Source organism: Cygnus olor, chromosome 1 (genome assembly GCF_009769625.2).
Source record: "Cygnus olor isolate bCygOlo1 chromosome 1, bCygOlo1.pri.v2, whole genome shotgun sequence".
NCBI classification, from domain to species: domain Eukaryota; kingdom Metazoa; phylum Chordata; class Aves; order Anseriformes; family Anatidae; genus Cygnus; species Cygnus olor.
The window spans coordinates 4744179-4766743 of NC_049169.1; the positions used below are offsets into that span (position 1 = coordinate 4744179).

The 22565-nt window shown below is 43.7% G+C and overlaps 1 protein-coding gene across 9 annotated transcripts in view; it reads left to right on the forward strand.

Moving 5' to 3' along the window:
- The window catches only part of GATA3 (GATA binding protein 3), a 28476-nt gene extending 15042 nt beyond the window's left edge, over window positions 1-13434 (forward strand). For 5 of the 9 annotated variants that reach the window (XM_040546722.1, XM_040546739.1, XM_040546711.1 and 2 more), the window contains exons 4-6: window positions 815-960; window positions 6069-6194; window positions 12444-13434. In XM_040546722.1, coding sequence (XP_040402656.1) covers window positions 815-960; window positions 6069-6194; window positions 12444-12728 — 557 coding nt within the window. In that variant the 3' untranslated portion in view covers window positions 12729-13434. The remainder of the gene's footprint in view (window positions 1-814; window positions 961-6068; window positions 6195-12443) is intronic. The other 4 variants (XM_040546756.1, XM_040546775.1, XM_040546764.1 and 1 more) reach the window with 1 other exon arrangement.
- The last annotated feature ends 9131 nt before the right edge of the window (window positions 13435-22565 follow it).

Genomic DNA, 22565 nt, shown 5'->3' on the forward strand with positions numbered 1-22565 from the left:
CAAATTGGTGTTGGACCATCAGGCTCTACATGCAGTGGGGAAGGCAGAGGGGTTTCTGCAGCCCTGACGGCTGAGCAGTGAAAGCTTAATTGCAAACCAATATGCAAACCAATGGCAAATCAATAGCGGGTATCAGCAGAGAGATTGTGGATTGGCTGGAGATGGAGGGGTGTTTGGGTTGTTGATCTATGGTTATTTTGGGGGTTCAGGATTTGACTTGACCTGAGGCCAAAGGAAGAGCCTCCCTGGGTCGTGCACCCCCTGCGAGCCAGGGAGATGCTCCAGGGGTGACCCTGGGGTCCCCATACATGTTGGAAAGGGGTTCATGGACAAAACTTCGGTATCTCAGGAGGGTCAGGGGCTCCTATTATAGCCTGTCAAGGTTTTTCTGGTCCATATAGTGAGACGGGGATCAGAGGGCCATAGGAGTCCTTACTCCAGAGGTGATGGGGACCCACCAATCCTTCAGCGTCCTTCCTGCTGGAGGGCTCCAGAGTGAGAGCTTCATGGGAGCCCCTCGAGCTGCCCTAGGATTTGGGTGAGGGAACAGAACACAATACAGCTGATGGTGTGGGGGTGTGAGGATTGGGTGGGCAGGATCAGTCCCCACCAGGTCTGAGTGCCCCCACCTCTGCCCAGGATGTCCTTCAGACATGACCTCAGGACTTTGCTTCGACATCCTGAGTGTGGAGAGGACAGGCAGGGTCTGGCACAGACAGGTCTCTTGGAGGGTTTTTGGGGGGTGGGGGGAGCTTTCTCCATCCCCTTTCACCTCTGCTTTCCCTAAGTGATCCATGTGCTCTCTTGTTTCCAGAAGGCAGGGAGTGTGTAAATTGTGGGGCTACCTCAACCCCCCTGTGGAGAAGAGATGGCACCGGGCACTACTTGTGTAACGCCTGTGGACTCTATCACAAAATGAACGGGCAGAACCGGCCCCTGATCAAACCCAAGAGAAGACTGGTGAGTTTCCGTGTTTGATTTTTTAAAATTAATTAATTTATTTTTTTTTATGCAACTTTTGCTTCTTGTCCACAGCCTAGGATGGAGACGGGAAGCTCAGCCAGACCCAAAATCTGGGCCCACCATGCCAGAGGGCTGGGAGGGAGGACGCTCAGAGGGATGTTCCCATGTGGCATGGGCCTCAGATGATTGTTCCTATTGCAAATTGCAGAGCAGGTTTAAAAAATCAAGATTCATGACTTTTTTGTAAGCCAAAAATGAGCTTTCTCCCAGTTTGCGATAGGGCAGAGGCCTTTGTGCAGTGTTCCTGCATGGTGACCCGATGATGGTGGCTTTCTCCAAGGGACATGGGCACTTCCCAGTGACCAAGGAGATATCAGGAGAAGAGGATTTCTCTGGGGCCCCCCAGACAGCTCCCTGTGTGTTTCCACCCCCCTTGGTGCCGTGGTGGGGGACCCGAGCTGATGGTGGCTCGGCTGATGGGCCTGGTACCATTTGATCCTGGCGTGGTCATTTGTCCCCGAGCACTGAATGTCTCCAACCATGCCATTGCTGCCACCAGGTAGGGGATGGCAGAGGGTGTGAGTGTGCAAAGCTGAGTGTGCACCCGCAACAACACAAGCTGGGAGAAGGAGAAATGCTTGCGTAACTATTAGAAATAATAGTGAACTCATAGTTTCAGGCCTCGTGACCGTAATGTACACAGGCAATATGTTATAGCATCCCCAATGATCTATTTATGAATTTCCCTGGAAGCCACAAAAAGGTCTGGAAGCTGTGGGCACGGCTAATAAATGCGCTGAAGTATATTTGGCAAATAATCAGGCAAACCACAAGGGGAAAAATATATCAAGTGGGGGAAAAAAATATGTTCCCTGCCTGGGAAGTTATTGAATGTTTCGAATCAAGGCACGTTTGGTTTCATTCGGATTAAAAATGTGAGCGGGCTCCTGGGGGCTGCTCAGAAGGTGGAGAAAAAGCGGCTCTTGCATCCCCACAGGGTTTTGGGGCTGATGGAGTGAATGGGATGGCTGCGGTGTGCCAGTGCGGGAGCTCGGCTGTGCATGTTCGGGGATGGACGCTCAGTGCCTTCCCCCGCACTTTTCCCTTACAAGAAAATGTTGGTCTCCCTGGGCTCAGGCTCGTCTTTCATAGCCTCGTTAGGAAAAAGGAAAGGCTTTCTAGGGAGGGAAGTGCAGGTTGGGATTTTTAATTTTTGGGCAGCTCTCTCATTCTCTTCTCCTTCTCCCCCCGGCCTTTCTGTCTTAAGCACACACACACACACTTCATTTTCTTATTTTTTTTCCCTCTCTCGTTCTCTCTTTATGTGTAAAGTTAACTTCCTAGGAAAAAGCTGCCGGATATCTGGGCCCTGGAGATAACTCATAAACAACAGCTCTGTTTCCCCAGCCCAAACACACAGGAGCTTGAGTGTATCCAAACAAGCAGAGGGGGAGGCAGGATAGGAAAGCGGCTGAAAAGGGGGTAGAGCTTTCACAAAGTGTCTGATGGAACCATGAAAGAATGTCCCGAATCACCCCGAGCCCGGCACATGTAAAATGGAATACATAAATAAATACATTTTGAAAGGTCACTCTTGAAAAAAAAGAAAAAAAGAAAAAAGAATGAAAAATGTAAAGGGAGACCTTGTCTTGCATAATCACTTCTATCTTGGGCATTTCAGTTAAAGTGTAAGTTGCAAAAAGTTCCCATTCTTTGCACATAGCCTCTGCTAACTAAGAACTTTGGATTTTTCTTTTTTTCTTTTTTTTTTTTTTTTTTTTCCCGCACTGCCTGGAAAAACATTTATTTCTATAATTATATATATTTCCCCTGCTTTCTCTCTATATTTATTTCTCCTGCTTTCTCAAAAAAAAAAAAAAAATAATCAGAAGGCACCAGAACCAGACCTGCATTCACATCTCATTGTAAAGGGATGGGGACACATGTGTGCCCGTGGCTTGACTTGATCTTCCCTGGCTTTGGAAGGCAAGTGGGCAGGGGCAGGCAGCGCGGAGGCACAGGGCTGGGGGCCGTGGCATGCACCTCTTGCTCTGCCACAAGCTTCCTGCCTGACCTTAGGGTAGTTTTGTGGGCTCTGATCCCCGGTGCATTGCAACTAATGAAAGGGCTCCGATGGTCTGGAGAGGGAAGTCAAATAAACCCTTAGATGCTGAGAACCCAGCCCAAGCTTTGTTGAGTTCAATGGGTGGCTTTGTAAAGGCTTCCTTTATGGGAGATGATGGATCGAGCTTTGCAAGGTGAGAAGGTGCAGGGAACTCTGCTTCATTTTGGCGGGACAGTTGTGGGTCTGGAGGCATTGGTGGTGGTGGTGGTGGGGGGGTGCAGGATTAAGCAGGTGGTACTGAGCCACCACTGTGGTTGAATGGTCTCCATCCCTCTTGGAGACCCTTCGACCCTCATCAAAGCTTGTGGCAGCCCCTTCACTGCTGAGTCAAAACCTTCCTCTGAATTTTCTCTCTTTCCCTGCCCATGTGGACGCAGAGATCTCCGTTTCCCTTTCCGGCTGCTCTGGTTTTGGAAGGACTATAGGCAGTTTCTCTGAGGGAATTGGTGCATGTAGTCTAATTTTAGGAAGCTGTCACCTGCAGATTTTTGGACACCCCATGTAAATTTGGGCACGGAAAACACCCCTAAAATAAGCATCTTTATCAGCGCTTTTTTCCTCCTTCTGCACCCTCCTTGATGCCACCTTTCCATCAGCGTCAGCACAGCCAACCTGTGCATGAAGTTGTGTCCTCACTCCCATCCAACGTCGGGTCCTGCAGAGGACACTTGGCACCCTATTGCCATCCCATAACATGGTTAGGATTGGGTCAGTGATGAGTATTGGTGGAAACCATTCCTGGGAGCTTTTACGATAGTGTTATTATTCATTATTTCCTGCCTGCTGCTGGTGTCTCTGGTTTAAAATGCGGTGTGAAAGGTACAGTCTGGGACCAAAAGAGAACACGGTTTAAAATATTCAGATGATGATGCTGAGGTTTTGTAGGGAGAATGTGGCAGATGGAAGAGGTTTTAGAGAAGACAGTGGACACTGTGATTTATTTGTGTATTTAAAGTTAGCCGGTGAGGATCTGCTTGAAATCCTGAAAAGGTAGCAAGGTGGTGACCAGGCGTGTCTTTAAATGCATTTACCATATGAGAAATTACGGTGAGCACTGCGTAGAAACCCCAAATGTCTTCAAAGGGGATGTTTCCCCTGTGTGGGCTGAGTCAAATATCACTGGTTTTCAGAAATTTCCTTAGGCTTGATTTTTGGGTTTGATAAGGGCAAAGCTGCCACAGAGAGACTCAATCCAGCCTCCGAGCCACCCGTGCTTGGCCGCTGGGTCACGGCGAACGTGTGGCTCTGCAAGGAGTTACGTCCTTGCTGCACATGAAGCATGCCTACCAACCCAGGAGTTCTGATGGGAAGCAATTTTGGGGCCCTGGCACAGTCCCTAGGAGGACAGGACAAAGGTCTATGTGTGCAAATGCATCCTATGGGCTCTGCTGTTCATGGTGGGGTGTCTCAACCTCTTTGGATGGATTTTTGCAACCAGAAAACCTTTCATGCTGCGTGGTGAGATCCCCTTGCTGTCAGAGCAGGCACTCTGTGATACTTCCTAACGCTCGTGGGCACAACGTTATTTATTTTTCAGACAGTTCTTTTTGTGTAATTAAAAAAGAAAAAAATATTCCTACTCTATCTAAAACAAAACCAACCCGTCCTCTCTCCACCTACGCCACATTCAATTATGATTAAAATTGCAACATGACCTAACAAGAGTTGGTATTAATGCTAGTGCTGTGCCAGTGTCCATGTTTGCATTTTGGGTTTGCTGCATGGTATCCAAAGATGTGGTACTTTTTTTTTTTTTTTTTTTTTTTTTTTAAATGTTGGATGTGCTACAGTTGCTGCTGTGTGGGGTGAGGGGTAAATTTGAAACAGTAAGAGCACAAAAGAGAGCATTAAAGGCTCAGTTCTGCAAGGTGCCAAGCATTGCTATGATCTGGCAAATCGCTTAAGCACATGTTTTAACTTTAAGCACATGAGCAGTCCCATTGAAAGCAGCACATCGGGATGAAATCAGAGCTCTGGGACTGTGTCATGTTGATGAAGAAGAGATAGGAGTGGGATCTAAAGGTCTTTTTTGGGAGCTGTAGGCACTTGCACACACGCAGGCATGCATCCACATTCATATAAAAGTGTGCAGACTCCTTTTCCTCCTTCAGTGGCAGAAGGACAATTTGTATGCCAAAGTTACAGTTTTTAAATGATAAGCATGAATTCATACATGTGAATGAGAAGTGACTTGGCTAGATTTGGCTTTCCTAAATCTTTATCACAGTTAACAAAAAAGCTTCTTTATACACCTTGATACTTATACTTTTTTTTTGTTTGTTTTGTTTTGTTCCTCCCCTTTTATGAAATGGTAAATTCTTCTTTCAGCCTCATTACCAATCCTTAAATAAACATGAAGGTTGAGGCTGCAAAAGGGTGTAATTAAAAAGTCGGGATTCTCGCTCTTTGCCGCAGTCTTATTTCCAATCTGGAGCACGTATCCTTTGAAGCGGAGCCAAATTTATGGGACCGGGCCACACCTGAGGTCGGACCCAGCGAGCAGCTGCCCACCAAGCACGGCGCGGGTCTCATCCGGCACTCGCCGGAGCCGGCATGACTCATGCCATTGACTCCTGCAATTGTTGGTTCAGGCCCTGACTGCAGAATTAGACCCCTGGGGGGTCTGAGAGAATTAAGATGGAAAGACATGTTGGCATTTAAATACTATTTTCCCCTCTGGAATGGGCTGTGCCAGCAGTGCTAATTTTGATGAGTCCTATCAGAGGTTTAGCACTCACTTTTAGGATGCCCTTTGGCACCTGATTCAGTTCATATATAATTTGGGATTAAAGTACCTCCGGGATTTTTTCCAGAATTATTATTTGTTCTCACAAGCCAGTTTCTGGAGGCCTCTGCTGATGTGTGTCAGTCTTGCACAGTTGATGTTTTCTTTCTCAGCGATTTTGTTGATTGCACCTTTTTAATGCGGGCGTTTTTCTCTCCCTCTCCTCTCCCTCCCGTGTCCCCCCCCACCCCGCAGTCTGCAGCCAGGAGGGCGGGCACGTCCTGCGCGAACTGCCAGACCACCACCACCACCCTGTGGAGGAGAAATGCCAACGGCGATCCCGTCTGTAACGCCTGCGGGCTCTACTACAAGCTGCACAATGTAAGTGTGACGGTAGCGCTCGGTAGCAGGGCCTCCCTTCCCATGCTCGCTGGTCCAAGCTCTTCCTTGACCCAGGGATTTCCAGTATTGGGTGGTCCTGATACATCTTTTATCCCTTTGGGGACCCTGAGGATTGGAGCAATGTGCAGGCATCCCCTCGAACGTAGTTGATTGGACTTGGGAAGGTATAAAACAGGATGGTCTGTGGGGAATGTTAGAGCTTTCCCATGCCTGAGCCAAGAAAGGAGGGGTGGATCAACACAGAGAGACCTTATCCACTGCTGATCGGGCTCAGCGTGCTGGAAAAGACAACACGCCGTCCTGCAAACTGATACCCCTTCTATGCACAGCTTGGTTCATCCAGCAAATACAAGCTCCGCCAAAAAAGAAAAATGTGCCAGCTACTATTTAGGCCTTTCTTGGGTTTGTGGCTATCTTTGTCCTGTCCTTCCGCCAGTCCCCAAAGATGATTTATTCAGGTCTAGCGTTTGCCCCATTTGACGCAAGCGATTCCTAAACCAAAAAGGGCTTGATTTAGTTAGTGGGTTGTAGAGTCTGCTCAACCTGTGATGTGAATTTTAAAGCATCTGTCATGGAAGGGAAGGAGAAATGAAATGAAATGCCTGGCAGATTTAATCTAATATCTCCATGCAAAGCCAGCTTGCAGGAACCAGAGATATGTGCCCCAGGGAAAGAGCTAAAGGGATCTGAAAAGTCTTCTACCCAATAATACTGCTAAAAAGGAGTCTTAAGGCAACTCGTGCTACTCTCATTCCACATGTGGCATTAGAATAATTATGTCAGAAGAAGGAAGAGACTTGCAATTTCTGTGCTTTGATATCACTTTTTTTGGGGGGGTTTTCTAGTGGTCGTTTGCTTTATGTTTGACTTAGAAATATCAGGCTATGTTTTGCCCTCATGTCCACCCACACAAACACATCAAAGATGGATTGGGTTTCATGGGGCAGCCAAACCTTGTGGTGTTTCAGTCCCTTCCATTTGTTATTTCAGGCTCTTTGGTTTCTTGGGATGAGTAAACAAGTTTGGATTAAGTAGAAAAAAAAAACAAAAAAAACAAAAAACAAAACACAAAACCCAACCAGGCTAATTTTTCACCTGTTCTGTGAGAGGCATCTCCCTTGGAAAAAAGGAAAATGTGTTTACCCTTTAGTGGGCAGGCGTCTCAGCATATTTTGAGTCCTATGTAGCAAACAAAGCTTGTCATCAAACTTTCAGTGTGATCACTGCAAACAAAAGGCTGGACCAGGCAGGAGGAGTGAAACCTCTTAGAGTATCATGAGAAAATATTCTCTGTTTGCTATTTTGGCAAGAAGGCAGCAAGGTCAGCCAGCCTCACTGGAGGAGTCTATGCTTTTGCTCTGTTTTCACTGGGGCTGTGCAGCCACCAGAGGTAGGACTTATATCACATAGCTCAGGATGGCAGCAGCAGGGAGACCTATAACTGAGCTGCACCCCTTGTACCCCAACAAAGCCCTTGGAAGGAAATAGGGTTTTGTCAGGTGCCACTTGTTGGACCTGGTGGAGATGCTTGTGTTTGGATGAGATGATTTGCTCCCCCAAAGAGGGTCCAGTTTCTCCCCATGACTACAAAGGCAAGTAGGATGCTAATTTCAGGTGTATTTGTACCATAATCATCAGACTGGAGGCATCCCCCCTAACGTGTATGAGTCCTGGGGCTCTCCAGGAACATGCCTGTGAGAGCACCCGCTCCCTCTCTCTTTTTCTTTTTAACACCAACTTGTGAACCTAGTTGGCCCGAATTGACCCCTAGACCCACTGTTTAGGGAAACTCTGATCCAGCTGTGAAATTTGTGACATGGGGCAGGCCTTGAGCACATTGGAACCGTTTTCATACTCATTAAACACACCGTCAGCTGCTGAAAAGCTCAGCACAGCTACTTACCGAAGTCAAGTAGTATCTTGCCTTATGAGCAACTCCATTAATGGGACCTGCTTAAATGAAACCCCTAGAGGACTGAGATACTGTGTACAGCAACAGAACTAGGCAAGGGTACTACAGTCTAGCTATGAGTGGGTAGATCCTTTTCTTTTTCACTTTTCCCAGTAGCTGATGAATTATTACTACGGTGAGAAATGGGCAATGTTGCTGCTGATTGTCCTTGAAAATACCACCCTGAGCTTTAAAGCTTTACAGGGGCAGAGCACTTAAGCATTATTCTGCAGCCCAGTGTGGCTTGCAAAGTGTGTGGCTGTGAAGGCTACACTGTACTTCAGAAATAAAATATGAGCATTTTTTTTTTTTGGGGGGGGGACTGGTGGTAAAGTGGTGGTAGCTTCACCAAGATGCCTTCTATTTTCTGGCTGTTGGGAGGCAAGACAGTAGGAGCTCTGCTAACTGCCTGCTGAGTGGCACTGGCATCACCCTTTAATCAACTCAAGGCAAGGATGAAGTTTGGTGGTTGCATATGAACAAGTTTTCTTGGCTGGTGTAAATTGGTCTGGTATTTTAGAGTGCAAGACCAATTTGTGTAGGATGTGGTCCTTCTCCTTTGGTGTATTTGTGTCTACATCTGTTCTCCGTTAAGAACTGGAAATACACAGATTTCTAGAGCTCACCATAGCATGTTCCTCCTGAGCAGCAGAGAGTGTCTGCACAGATCTCGTGTCAATGACAGCTGAAGTCCTTTGGCTGCTTGGAAGATGCCTTCACTCTGGTTTAGGCTAGGCTGTAGGAAACTCACTTTTTTTTCTTTTAATTGCTTTGAGTTTAATGAGTTTTTCTTGGACCTTCAGATTGTTAGGTTGTTTTAATGGATTGATATGAAGATGAAACTTGCCTGTTTTTTAAGCCCACGCCAGGAAGGATTGCAGTGAATTACACCAAAACTATTTTTTTCATGAGCTACATCAGTTTGTTTTGCTGTTGATTCCCACAGCTGAAGCTAACCCCTTTGTCAGTAGGATATTAGCAATAATCATAACAGTCTTGGGGTGCGTTTAGTGAAGCTGTTGGCATTTCTCCCACTGACTTCAACAAGAGCCAGCTCCATTAACACCAATATTAACAATGACTAATATTTCACATTGATACGATGCCTTTCATCCTGTGGCATCCCAGAGAGCTCTCTAAGATACAGCCACTCTGGAAGATTAACCCAACGTTGTAATGACTATGTTTAAAGGATAAATCCACTTCAGTGACAGGACCTTATTGAGGTCAATGGCAAAATCCCATTGTCTTCAGTCAGAGCAAGATCAGACCTATAATGTCTAAGACCATCCCCTGGATTTGGTCTGTTGAATGTGAGGCTCTCGTCCTTGTTATTTCAGTCCTTCTTAGAAGTGGGATCAGCCTTCACTCACTTCAGAGATGGGTAGGAGTGCCTGTACCTCACCTGAGGTGTGCAGCAGACTGGCCTGCACCCATAGAAATGAGTTAGCCACCATTAATTTTGGTAAAAGTCCTCAGAAAAGGTCTTTGTTTCACAGTATCCAAAGGCAGGACAGTCAGTGTTTTGCATATGATGAAACAAAGAGCGTAATTCCTGCCCATAATGAATTGGCTCCATCTGAAATTAATGAATTTCATATACATGCTTTGGGCTGGTTTAATTTTAATTTAGCATGTGTTTGTCATTTTTATCACAATGGATTTTCATGGAGAAGGTCTTCCCTCCAGGTCTCTCATTTCTCTACCCCAGAAGCAGAGATGAGTCCGTGGCTTTGATGATTTGGGGACCCCTTTAACTTTGCTGTGACTGGCTTTTGAAGTCAGCACAAAATGTTTCCAGCTTGCTGTTGTGACTGTTGGTCTCTCTCCTCCTGACATTTATCCGAATCTTCATCTGTTTGGGTCCGGTACCTGCTAGAAGGGTGAGACCATGACAGCAGGATGATGCTATCATCTGGGATGGCATCTCTGACGCAGGGCTGGCCATGGCTTGTCACCACCCTGGGCAAAATTCTCATCCTTCAGGTTCACATCAAATCGTTGTCAGGGTTGGTCTGTTCTCTGCAATAGAACAAGACATGAAAGATGTTGCTTTAAGGATGTGGTCAGTGTCCTGCAGGACACAGCACCAAGCACTGTGCTTGATCCCAGTGCCAGCACAGCACCAGTCCCAGCACCAGGTTAATGTAGCTTTGCCACCACAAGCTCCTGAGCTTGTGTTTGCTGCTTCACCTGGAAGTCAGTTCTGGCTGCCCTTGAGACTTCACATCATGATGCAAATCCCTGGATTTGAGTTGAGTTCATCAGAGATCAGGACTTCCAGGTCTGCTTTGTCATTGCTGCCTGGTGGGATTCATCTGGGGCTGCCTCCTGCTTTTTGAGCCTGGGCAGCACATCCCTGCTGGGTGACTTACAACAGAGCAGGCAAAGCTTTCCCATCGCAGGCTGGAGCAAAGGGCCTTCCTTGTGTGCGTGTCCCAGTTCCCTTGGTGAGGACAGGAAGCCAGGGAGAAGGGTGATATTGTATTTAAAGACCATGACATTTGAGGTTTTGGCTTGTTGCTGCCCCGAGGCTGCGGTTGATCTGCACATGGGCAGCTTCATCCCTCCTACCTTTAGCTGCTGGCAAGCCAGGCTGCTCCCTCTGGCTGCCTTTATCCAGAGGTAATCAGCCTTCCATTCACCCATTTTTTTAGGATGAGGTGAGGTTTCTCACCACTGCTGGTATGGAGAGCCTGTGGTCACTCATTGAGACTGAGATGACGAACTTTGGGATGCTCCTTCCTCTCCCTGTGCCTCTGTCCCTACCAGTAACAGGGAGCTTTTGTATTCCTGTCTCCCTGGGGAGAGAAATCACCGAATGGTTCTCATGCTGTGGGGAAAGGCACCAAGCAAGAAACTAAACTTTTCTGTGATCTCAAAGAAGGGAGCGCTTTGTTCCTTGTGCTGGCTGAAGATCTTGCAGATGAAGATCTGCTCAGGATCCCTGCAGGAATCACTTTCCATTGTCCTTCGATAGGGCTGAGATGGTAGTTCTTGATGGACAGCAGATCTGTTTCTTCTCCCTTTTCTCCAGTTTGCAGAACACCCACCAGCACTTCTGTGTGCCCATGTGTATTAAAAGAAGTGGTGCTTATCTCTGTGGGGTGCTGGGCGCTCCTGTGGGGCTGCCTTCTGCCTTGGGTGGGATTCTGCAGAGGGAGCACAGACTCATGTCACTCCCCAAGTACAGATTTTTAAGGGTTTTTACGGATGTTGGATGTATAAGTCCCTCCCCAATTGCATTTTTGGGGTCTTTCATGACACCTGTGCTAATGCATGTTGTGATGCTGGCTGGCTGTGCAGCAACGGGAGTTTCTTACAGAACCTTTGCTACCATTTCCTAGCTGGGTGTGTGAACAGTCATTGCTGCTGCCTACAGCCCTGCAGGAGAATGTAATGCTTTACGTTTGGAGGATCCCAGAATGGCTGAGGTTGGCAGGGACCTCTGGGGTCCATCTGCTCCAACCCCCACTCCAGCAGGGCCACCCAGATCAGAGTACCCAGGACCATGTCCAGGTGGCTTTTGGAGATCTCCAAGGAGGAGACTCCACCACCTCTCTGGTTTTCTCCAGGTATATCTTCATGCAAGCAGAAAGTGCTCTACCATGCAGCATAGATATCTGTTTCAGGCCAAAAATAAACCTAAAAAGCCTTAGAAATAAAACCAGTTTGGATAAGATAAACCTGAAAGGATAGTCAGTGCAAAATAATTCCAAAACCGACAGGGAATTCAAATAGCTGTCGCTTTTATGAAGACTTTGAGCAGCACCCTAATGCCACTGTGAAAGTCCGAGACCCCTGGGAGCACTGAAATCCCAGCAGCTGTTGCCGTTAATGGTTTTAGATCAGTCAGGAAGCCTGGGGGTGAGTTGGTGTCTGCAGGGAATATTTCAAGGTGATAATGATTGGTCTTGTTCTTAAACACACTGCAATTACCTAATGTGCAGATAGCTGAAATTTTTCAGCTGCTGCAAGTTTTTTGGGTATGGTTTGCTCCTGTGAGGCTCTGCACTTTTCTGTTTTTTCATCTTTAGAAATTTCAACCAAACCTGGAATTTTCTGCAACTCTCAGGGGTGGGTTTGGCCCTGGTTTGAATTTTGGGGGTGGGATGAATTTGTGTAGCCATGATATGTGGGGCAGGCAAGGGGAGGAGGGGGCTGCTGGATGTTCAGATGGACCTGGGCACTTTTCTGGGTATGGGGGCACAGGAATCCCACGGTGATTTGGGGAGAAGGGATGGAAGCACAAAAAAAAATAATTGATTTTTGTTTAGATTAACAGACCCCTGACTATGAAGAAAGAAGGAATTCAGACCAGAAACCGAAAAATGTCTAGCAAATCCAAAAAGTGCAAAAAGGTCCATGACAACCTCGAAGACTTTCCCAAGAGCAGCTCCTTTAACCCCGCCGCCCTCTCCAGACACATGTCCTCTATCAGCCACATTTCACCCTTCAGTCACTCCAGCCACATGCTGACTACACCGACACCGATGCATCCTCCATCCAGCCTCTCCTTCGGACCTCACCATCCCTCCAGTATGGTCACTGCCATGGGTTAGCGGTAGACTCCCCTGCTGAATGCTTACAGTCTCAAAATGAGAATTACTTTATATACTTGCATTTTTGCAGGCGTGCGGTTATGGGTCTGACATCCCGAGTCAAATGGGAGGGGGAAAAAAAAAGAATGAAAAGTGAAAATAAAAATGTTATTTGAAGGCGTAAGAGCGAAAGTAATAATAATAATAATAAAAAAATAAAAAGAGAAAAAAAAACTACAAAAAGCACAAAAAAAGAAAAAAAAAGAAAAAAAGGAAAAAAGTAAAAAAAAAGTTTTAAAAAAGTGATGTTTGCCACTTTTTAAAGGAACTCACTATGGCGTCTATGTATTCTTACCCACTGAATCTGGATACCATTTGTGAATAAGCCATTCAGAACTTGCATTCCCTATTGGACAGGATCTCTAGTGCTGTGAAAAAAAAATAAAATAAAAAATGCTGAACATTGCATATAACTTATATTGTAAGAAATATTGTACATTCGAGGAAGACTTTATTGCATCTGGAGAGCTGTAAAGATAAAGGCATGAAGGACTTCGAGAGATTTTTTTTTTTTAAAGGAAAAGAAAAAAAAGAGGATGGGAGGACAATTTAAAAACAAGAAAAACAAACAATGCAGACCAAGAGGAAACGCGGTCTTATGAACAAATGGACCAACTGCCAGTCATGTCTTCTCCTTTTATTTTATTTTAATTTTCTTTTTTTTTTTTTTATTTTAAATTTTGGTTTCTTTTTCATTTCTGGGGAAGGGGAGGGGGCTGGCTAGAACGGTTTTGATGATGCATTAACTAACTAATTAACTAACTAAATAACTAACTAAATAAAACCTGTAGGGAGATCATTCATTTCGGGCCATGGGCCTTTTACATAGGAAGTACCAATGGTGTCAGGCAATCAGTGTTAACATGCGGACATTGCCAACAAGGGGTTTTCAGATAGCCATTCTCCAGGTCTATATGCATTGTGAACAAGTTCCTGTAATTGTTGTTTGTATGTATAATTCAACGCACCAAAATAAGAAAGATGTAGATTTATTTCATCCTATTATACAGACTGAATGGTTGTACAAATTTATTTACTGCTAGTGATAAGACCTGCTTTTTTGTTTTGTTTTCATATTTTTTCCTCTTTTTTTTTTTTTGAGAATAAACTAGATTAAATTCTGTTGACTTAAAAGTGTTTTGTGCTTGGGTTTGGAAAGGGAATTTGTTTCTTTCTTCATTATTTATTATTATTATTATTATTATTTTTTTAGAATTTGTTTTGATGGTACTTATTGCATAGTTTCTATGGGGATGGGGATATGTGTCTTTTTGGACTCGTGCAGACGGGCAATGCAGTGTTTATGGTGGCTTAAAAACAAAACAAATCAAACCTAAAAAAAAACCAACAAAAACAACACACAAATGAAAACTGACAAAACAAAACAAAGAAATAAATCACCTCCAAATAAATGGGCTGTGTGTCACTGTGACCCCACTGCCTCCCATTGGGCTCCCTCCTCCCACGTGGGACAGGTCCCTTGTGCTCTCCATCCACCATGGTGCCACCCCTATATCAGTGATATCTTGGGACTGGGGTAAGTGCAAAGGTACAGCAGGACAGTTGTAGTCCCGGCTACTTATTGGGCAGGGTTAGGAAAAGCCTCAAGACTTTGGAGAGGAGAAGTTGGGTACTTCCTGGTGTAAACTGGTGGTCTAAATCAAGATCTTGATGGGAGATTGAGATGGACCAAACCATGACCCTGTGCTGGCAGAAATGAGCAGAATTTGTTGCAAAAGGCTGGGTTTGATGGTAGACAGAGGACAACCCACAAAACTGGGAGAACCCTTCCCTGCATGAGATTTTTTGAAATAATACAGTTTATGTTAATATTATTGTTAATAGTACTGCTTAGTTCTTATCATTTGATTTCTGATGGTTCCTTAGGAAACAGTCCTCCTTTTAGTCTTTGGTATTTACCCACACAACTTCTTTAAACTGTCATACAGTTTGGGCATTTACTTTTGAAACGAAGGGTTAAACTTCTTATCACCCCACCCCCTTTGCTGAAGATATAGGCATGATGTGATAAGACAGAGTTTGCCAAGACTGTGAGAAAATGATTAAAAGACAAAACAAAACAACAAAAATACACCCCCACACCCCAACCTTAAAAACCTCAACAGATGTGACCTGCAAATACCACCATATCTTTCAGATGCTATTTTGAAATCCTTTTTTCATGGGAGAAAATCTGTGGAGAGTACCAGTGACATGGGCTCTTCTTCTTCTGAAGGATGGGATTAAGGGTGTTTCATGTGAGAAAGGCTCACAAGACCACTTCAAAACTTTCAAGGTGATTGTACACAGGGTCCAATGTTCTTTTGTTTTGGGAATTGGGAAGGAAAGAAGGGAGGAGTATTAACCTTTATTTATTTTTTTTCTCCTCTGTTTCTAAATGAATCTAGTTAAAATACCTTTACCAAAAAGGAGGATTTGGCAGATGTAAGCGGAACAGGCAGTAATTTTGTAATGTTGTATATTATTTCCTTTTGACTCTGTTGACAAAAATATGTAAAAAACTCAGAACAAATGGCACACATTTAAAATCCTATGTTAATCACCTTTTTACTTTCTCAAGGAGCATTTTAAACATAAAGACCAAATGTTGAAATAAAGCACAGTGAAGAATTACTAAAATAAAGATGGAGATCTTGTTGGCTCCTAATTAATCATCCGCTAACTATAAAGCTATTTTCAATTAGTCTGACAAATCAAAGAAAATAATAATCTTTGCTGATATTAAGCTTGAGAGATTATTATTTTTTAATTCATGATGCTACAACCTTCCCCTCCTATAGCTCATCAACAGTTTGCAGTTGAACTAAGATATTGATTCCAACTCCTCAGCAATGGTGTAAATCAAGCAAAATCTTGCACTCATGTATTATTATGTTTGAATGTTTCCATTTGCTTTAGAGGGAGCTGGCTCCTGAATTTCTTGTTCCATCTTTTTTTTTTTTTCTTTTTTTTTTTTCCCCAAAACCTGGGAACACTTTCTTGCAGTTTCCCCTGATGTTGTTTCATAGGTCTTAGGGGCATTGAATGAGAGGAAGCAGGGTTGGAGCCAGCTCAGAGAATGGGCATCCTGAAAAGGTTTTGAGACACAAAAGCAGACACTCTGTCTGTATATGCTCTAGGAAAGATATAATTTTTTATTTATTTTTAAAAAATTTTTGGGGCATCCTTACTTCAGATATCATATATCCGAATGCTGGGACATGAATGAATGGGATTACTCACATTGCACACACTGCTTACTGTCCAAGATGCTAAATAACACAAGTGGCTGCCAGTTTCTCAGTTATGCCTTTTACCCTTCCCTTCCCTTCCCTTCCCTTCCCTTCCCTTCCCTTCCCTTCCCTTCCCTTCCCTTCCCTTCCCTTCCCTTCCCTTCCCTTCCCTTCCCTTCCCTTCCCTTCCCTTCCCTTCCCTTCCCTTCCCTTCCCTTCCCTTCCCTTCCCTTCCCTTCCCTTCCCATTCCGTTCTCCTTCCTAAAGGTGGATTATGGAAAAGCCAAGAGGCATTTTTCCTGGGCAAACATCCTGTGAAAGGTGACTCTGCATTTCTTCATTTCTGAAATTGCAGGGAAGAACTAATGATGGGCAGGTTGTAGCAGGAAAGACCTCTGAGTCATAGCTCTACTCCGATAATCTATATTGTGTAGAAAACACAGTGGAAGTCATTAGTGGGGGTCAAATCTTGTGCTCTTTATGCAGGCCAACTACCTTCTGGGAATTTGCATGAGTAACAGTTGCTGTGCTGATGTGACTGTGGCAATCACTTTCTACCAAAGATCCCCAATGAGTGCAATAAGACTGCCTAAGTATTAGTTTCAGTTTTATTACCTTGACTTATCTGCTTTAGTTAACCTCTCACCTGCAGTGTTGCTATGAGAGTATACATATGTGCACACAAACAGACACAAAATATTGAAGGGATGTTTTTTAAGTTACTGAGGCTGCTTCAAGATTGAGAGACACAATGTGCTATTGTAGAAAACCTTTATTTTTCTTCTGTGTGTTTGAATTATGTGTTGTCTTAGGATGCATCTACACTAGCATTGAGATTCAGATGAGGCACTTTTGAAGCAATTTCAAAATAGTTCCCGTTTAGGGTGATGGTATTGTACCTTTAATCATCCAAAATGGTTTCCTTTTAGATGATCCCTTCTTAATGTGCTACTGCCACTAATGGGAGCTGAGGCCACGTGCCCAGACTAGAACTAGCCTGAAAATACCTCCTAAAATACGGCCTTTGTGTTCTCAGTGCAGATTGGTTTTCCCTCCAGATGCACTCCTATTTCACTGCACTACTTCCTAACACACACATTACCCTAAACGGTGCATTCACACACTCCTTTTTGGTCACTGAGACTTCTGATTCGCTTGGGAATTGTTGTAGTTTGGGGGACAGTGATGGGACTAGAGGAAACCTGTCTTATTTCTTGCAGTGTTTGGGATAAGAAAGTGGAGGTGTTTTTATGGAAAAGAGCTGTAAAATATGCCTTAAAAAATCATATTTATCCTTACCTCTTTTACAGAGTTGTTATACGCCATTGGGAAACTCAACCCAGTCTTGTCACATGGGAAAAAGCACTAATTGTATGATCCTCCTATTTGGGAATGCCCAGTTTCATACCCTGAGGTCTGTTTTGCAGATATGTTCACTGTTCTCGGTGGTTTCTGAAGCATGGGGATCTTTTGCCTGGGTTAATGCTGCATAATCCTAAACTCTGTAAAAGTTCTTTATTTTCCCTTCAACTTGAAGTGCAAATCCTGGGCTTCATTTCTTCCATTTCCCTCCATCCCCAAATCAGGAGAACAGATAAAACTCCTCAAAGATGCGTTGTGAAAACAAATACACCACTTGTGAAACACTTGGATGCAGGTTGAGGAGCACCACTGAAACCCCACCAGCCTGTGGGATTTCCCTCCCTGTGCCCTGAGTGAGGCAAAAGAAAAAAACCTTGGGTGTTAGTGCCATATGCAGAAGGAAAAATGGAGGTGGAGGGAGGGTGAATAGTTCAGTCTGGTGTTTCCTAACTTTTTTTTTTTTTTTTTTAATCTTCACACTTGTTCTATGAAAGTTTTTTTTTTTTGTCATTGTTGCATTCTTCTGGAAAAACATACGTGTATATGTATAGATGGACTAGTAGTGTGGATTCCATACCTTATCAGAAAAGGAAATGGGGTATGTGTCATGCCTATGTGAAAGTGCATCTAGACCTAGAGAACTGGGGGATGACTGTTGACATCTGACGGTCTTTACTGGTTGTCCAACATTTTGTATATGCCCACGTGGCTACCTAAGCTACTCCTATATGACAACCAAGGCACAGCACAAATGTATAGCAAATTTATACCTGTTTCACACAACCCCCTGAGGCCACGCAGACTCTGGGTGGATGTTGGATCGCTCTATCTTAGGTGTATATTCCCCTTGTTATAAGTTTAAATTAAGGCTTTGACCTGCAGCTCAACTCATTTTTTTCTCTCAAGGTACAAAACACCTGGTTATTTAACCTGTCCTTTTACATTTCCACACTGGGTTACTGTCGACTCCAGAGGCACTGAAATAATTCATGAAAAGCTGTCCTCTGGGAAGACAGAAGTGACTGAAATGTTGAGGGAAAGCTTGCTTGTGAGCCTCGCAGACTGACATTCATGCTAACGTGGATAATTAGCCAAACTTCTGGATGTGTATTTAGGCTTAGCCCATGAACTGTTTTAGTTTCCAGTTAATACTATATTGCAATATTATAGTGCAATCATTTGCTTAACTATTTCTGTATTAGAACCACACTAATCTTCTTACACTACTTGACTGGATAACTTTTTTCTTGCTAAGCCACAAATTACCCAGTGGTGTAAATTGGGCTGGTCCCATTGACTGCAAGGAGAAGGGCTGCCAGTTGAGCCATGTTGCTTTATTCCAGGTCAGGATACAACTCTTCAGCTCCAATTCTGCTTTTAATTACCCTCTCCCCTAATATTCACCAGTAATACAAAAGCTTTCTCTCTCAGCTGAGACCATTATGAATAATTAAGAAGTCAGGAGAAGCAATGTGAACCGCAGCAAATGCATGTGTGTGAGTGTCAATGACTGTTGGTGGCTTCTCAAGATTGTTCTCTTTCGTCCTCAAGACTCTTCTCTTTCCTCTTATGCTGGGAGTGCCCATGGCCAGGGAGGCCAGAGGAACTTTATGTACAGGAGGTGAACTGAAGAAGAAGCCAGTTGCAGAAGGTCATTCCTTTTCTGCATGGATGCAAAAACGGTTGCTGATGAATTTATTTCCTGCAGAGTCATGCTAGAGCAGATTTATAGATTCTGTGATAAATTATAAACTATATTTAGGGACTCCGAGGAAACAGTAATGAATAGGCACAGGTCCTGAACTGTGATCTTGGGTTGCAGCTGCCTCATAATAGATTTTTTTTTAAAGTACCAGTTTGGGACAGGAAGTGGAGGGGAATATAGAATTATGCTGAGCCTGGGGAGAGGAGGATCCTCAAGTAGGAGTTGAACAGGACCCATGGGAAAGCCAAAAATGAGGAAGGAGAGACTGAACTTATGATGGATTTCTGAACAGTCACCCAGGGCCTTTCCATTAATAGCAGGCAGGATGTTTTCCTTTATGAAAACACAAGTAAGTTTGTCAGACACTGATAACCTTTCTATAAGAATTTTTGTACTGTGCGTACTGTATAGATGTACATAACAGAGATATTATTCTGCTAAATTTCCATAGGGTGGCTTTTCTATAAAAACCTGCACATCAAAAAATGCTATACATGCATATAGCCTGTCAACCTTGTCTGTATTTAGTTGGCCTTTTCCAAAAGAGTCATGGGAGAGAAAGGTGAAGGCCTATGAGATTCAATGATGTATATCTGTTCCTGTTGCATATGTATTGGTCTTTCACAGACACCACACAGGAATGGCTGTTCTCTTTGCTCTGTGGAGTTGTCCTTTTGCATCTGGGGATGTCAAAGCCAGGTGCAAGCTCTGGTAAGGACACCTCTCACTGACTCATTGGCAAAGTGACTTGAAGTTATGTCATGCAAATGCTGAGCATCAAATTCAGTGTCTATGCTTTGAATCGCTGTTCCAAAATATTATTTTTTTCTGCTCTTGCCCTCAGACTGGACAACACACAGGTTTAGTTTGGCTTCTGGCTTTAGCAGCACATTTCAGGTTTCACTTGTCCATGGTACAGAGAAAGTCTGTTCGAATGTTTCCTGACCTGTTCCAGAGGAAACATCTGGCTTCTGGAGGATTTTATTTATTTATTTATTTTTTAAGAGACAACTGGGTTGGAAGACAAGTAGGTTCCAACAGGCTTTCCAGGCCTTCCACTGGTATGTCTTCATCTCCCCTGGCTTCTTGAAGATGTCAGGCTGGTCAAGCATATAAATGCTTGTTCTACTTCAGTAGGATGGATCAGGGTAGACTGTGTTGGTAGCTTGGACATGATTTAAAATGTTTTACAATGACTTATATGACTTACAAATGAAATCTTGTGTTTTCATCACTTTGCCTTTCCATTCTCTCTGGTCTACATGATCCACATCTCTGACATGATGTCATGCATCTTTAGCATGTGTGTAAAGCGAATAAAAACTCAGGCCTGCCTTCAAACTTTGAGGGCCAGGCCTTTACCCCAACATTACTAAGATCAGTTGCCAGATCTTATTCTGTGCTCATTCCTAGAAATTACCAGGTTGCTTTGACTAACTTCCAGGCCACTGGATACCCAAATCTTCTCTGTATTCCACAGTAAATCTCCTCAGTTGGGAGCATGAACTATTTTTCTTTTAAGACAATGAGAAGATGGTAGTCGATGTGAATCCAGTGACAGAGACTGGAAAACATCTATCACACCTATAGATTATTGATTTTGATGAGTGTCTGGAATAAACCTGACCCAGATAAGTGGATTCCCACGGCTTTAGGATAATCACAAAAATTTCTATGTGTTTTTAGATAGCTCTGCAATATCTTCCAAATGTCTTTGGCCAATTTTCAGCTTGGTATCTGATTATAGCTTAGGAAATATGGTCAGAGTGCATTAACCAAGTAGGGGATATTCTCTTCACACTGCCCACCTGCAGAGCCATTTGCATCATTCTAGCTGCAGGAGTGGGTGAGGAGCAGTGATATCTGTGATAGACCTAAAGGCCTACATGCACATCTCAGCATATCAAAACATATCTTAGGAGGAACAACACCCACAAACATAACTCAGCAGACTGAGCTGCAAAACAGTCTATTCTGTATCTCTTCTACTAAACCAAAGCCAGTTTTTTCCTGTGTGTAAAAATATATGATCTCATTTCTAATGCACCTACAGTCAAGTATCTTCTGAGTTCATTCCCCTGTCTTAAGCACCCAATCCTGAAGACTTTCCCATGACCTTGGGCCTTCGCCCAAGTAATGACTTGCTGCCACTACTATTTGTGTTCAGTAAAGCAGAGGCAGCTTGCACCAGGAACTGCAGCAGGATTGATCCAGTTGGTTCAGCAGTTGATTCAAAAATATGAATCTATTCACATCTACTGGAAGATGTAGCTTCTGAAAAGTCCCTCTTCTTTTCTTTGAGGCCCACCTCCAGAGACACTGGTGCCCATGGAAAGACTCCATGGATCATGAGCTTTGGATCATGAGCAAGGGGTGGATGGTGGATATTCTGGGCTGTCAGCCATTCTGTCCTCAAAGGAACAGACAACATGTCAGAGGTGATCAATAAATACCATTACCTGCCCTGGAGTGTGAGGCTTTTCAAAAAGAAACTCGCAGGAGGATATTCAAACCCAGGATGTAATATTGAGCGCATTCAGCTGATATTCAGCACAGGGGGTTGTGATGATGGTGGTCTTCCTTCAAAATGTTCACAGCACATGTATCCTCAAGCAATGAAAAAAGAGGTGGAAAAGCGGTGACCTGATCCTTCTTTGGCACATTTATTTTTATTTTATTTTATTTATTTCACTACCAGTATCCTTGTATATTTATACTTCCTTTATAGCTAAGGAAGGTGGAGATACACCTTATTTATAATGGAGTGAGATCAGCATTTGGACTGGGTCCTTTTACATTTTTAGATGGTCATCTCTGCCCTCAAGTGCATCAATGTAATTGATTCTGGTAGTGGTGGAACTGTAGAACTAAGGCTGGAATTAATGCAAAGAACAAAGTTCTGTCCTAAATTATAGCCACTAGTGAAGCTGGGTCAAATAGGAAATAATATTTGAGTTAAACACTCTTTGTAGCTAATTTCCAGAAATAAAACAAAACAAAACACTTTAGTTTCTGAAAAAACAAACAAACAAAAAACCAACAAACCAACAATGTGTATTTAAAATCTTCAGATCTCTGCATCCTTCACCAGTGGCTATAGGAGATGATCAGTGACTCACTGTAGACACGGAAAATAACTGACTTTCCCCCTGAGGTCTCTTACGACAGGTTTCTGAATGTCTATTATGCCACCTGGTTTGTTTTGTATATTCCTCCACCCCCTCTTGCTTGAAGTTATATCCTAGGACTAGACTAAATATCCAGCTGGAGAAATGCCCTTTTCAGGTATATCTAGTCCACTATCATGTGTCATCAGGCTTGAAGTTCTTCCCAGACAACTTTAAATCCTGCAGAGGAGAGATTTATTTATAGGTAGTTCTCTGGACTCTCTCAACAGTAAGTGGAAAGAAAAGGCAATGCTAAGGTTTCAATCTTATAGTTATTTCAGACAGTCATTTTAGGATGAAGTGAACCACATCCTGGAAGTGCCCATTTCTT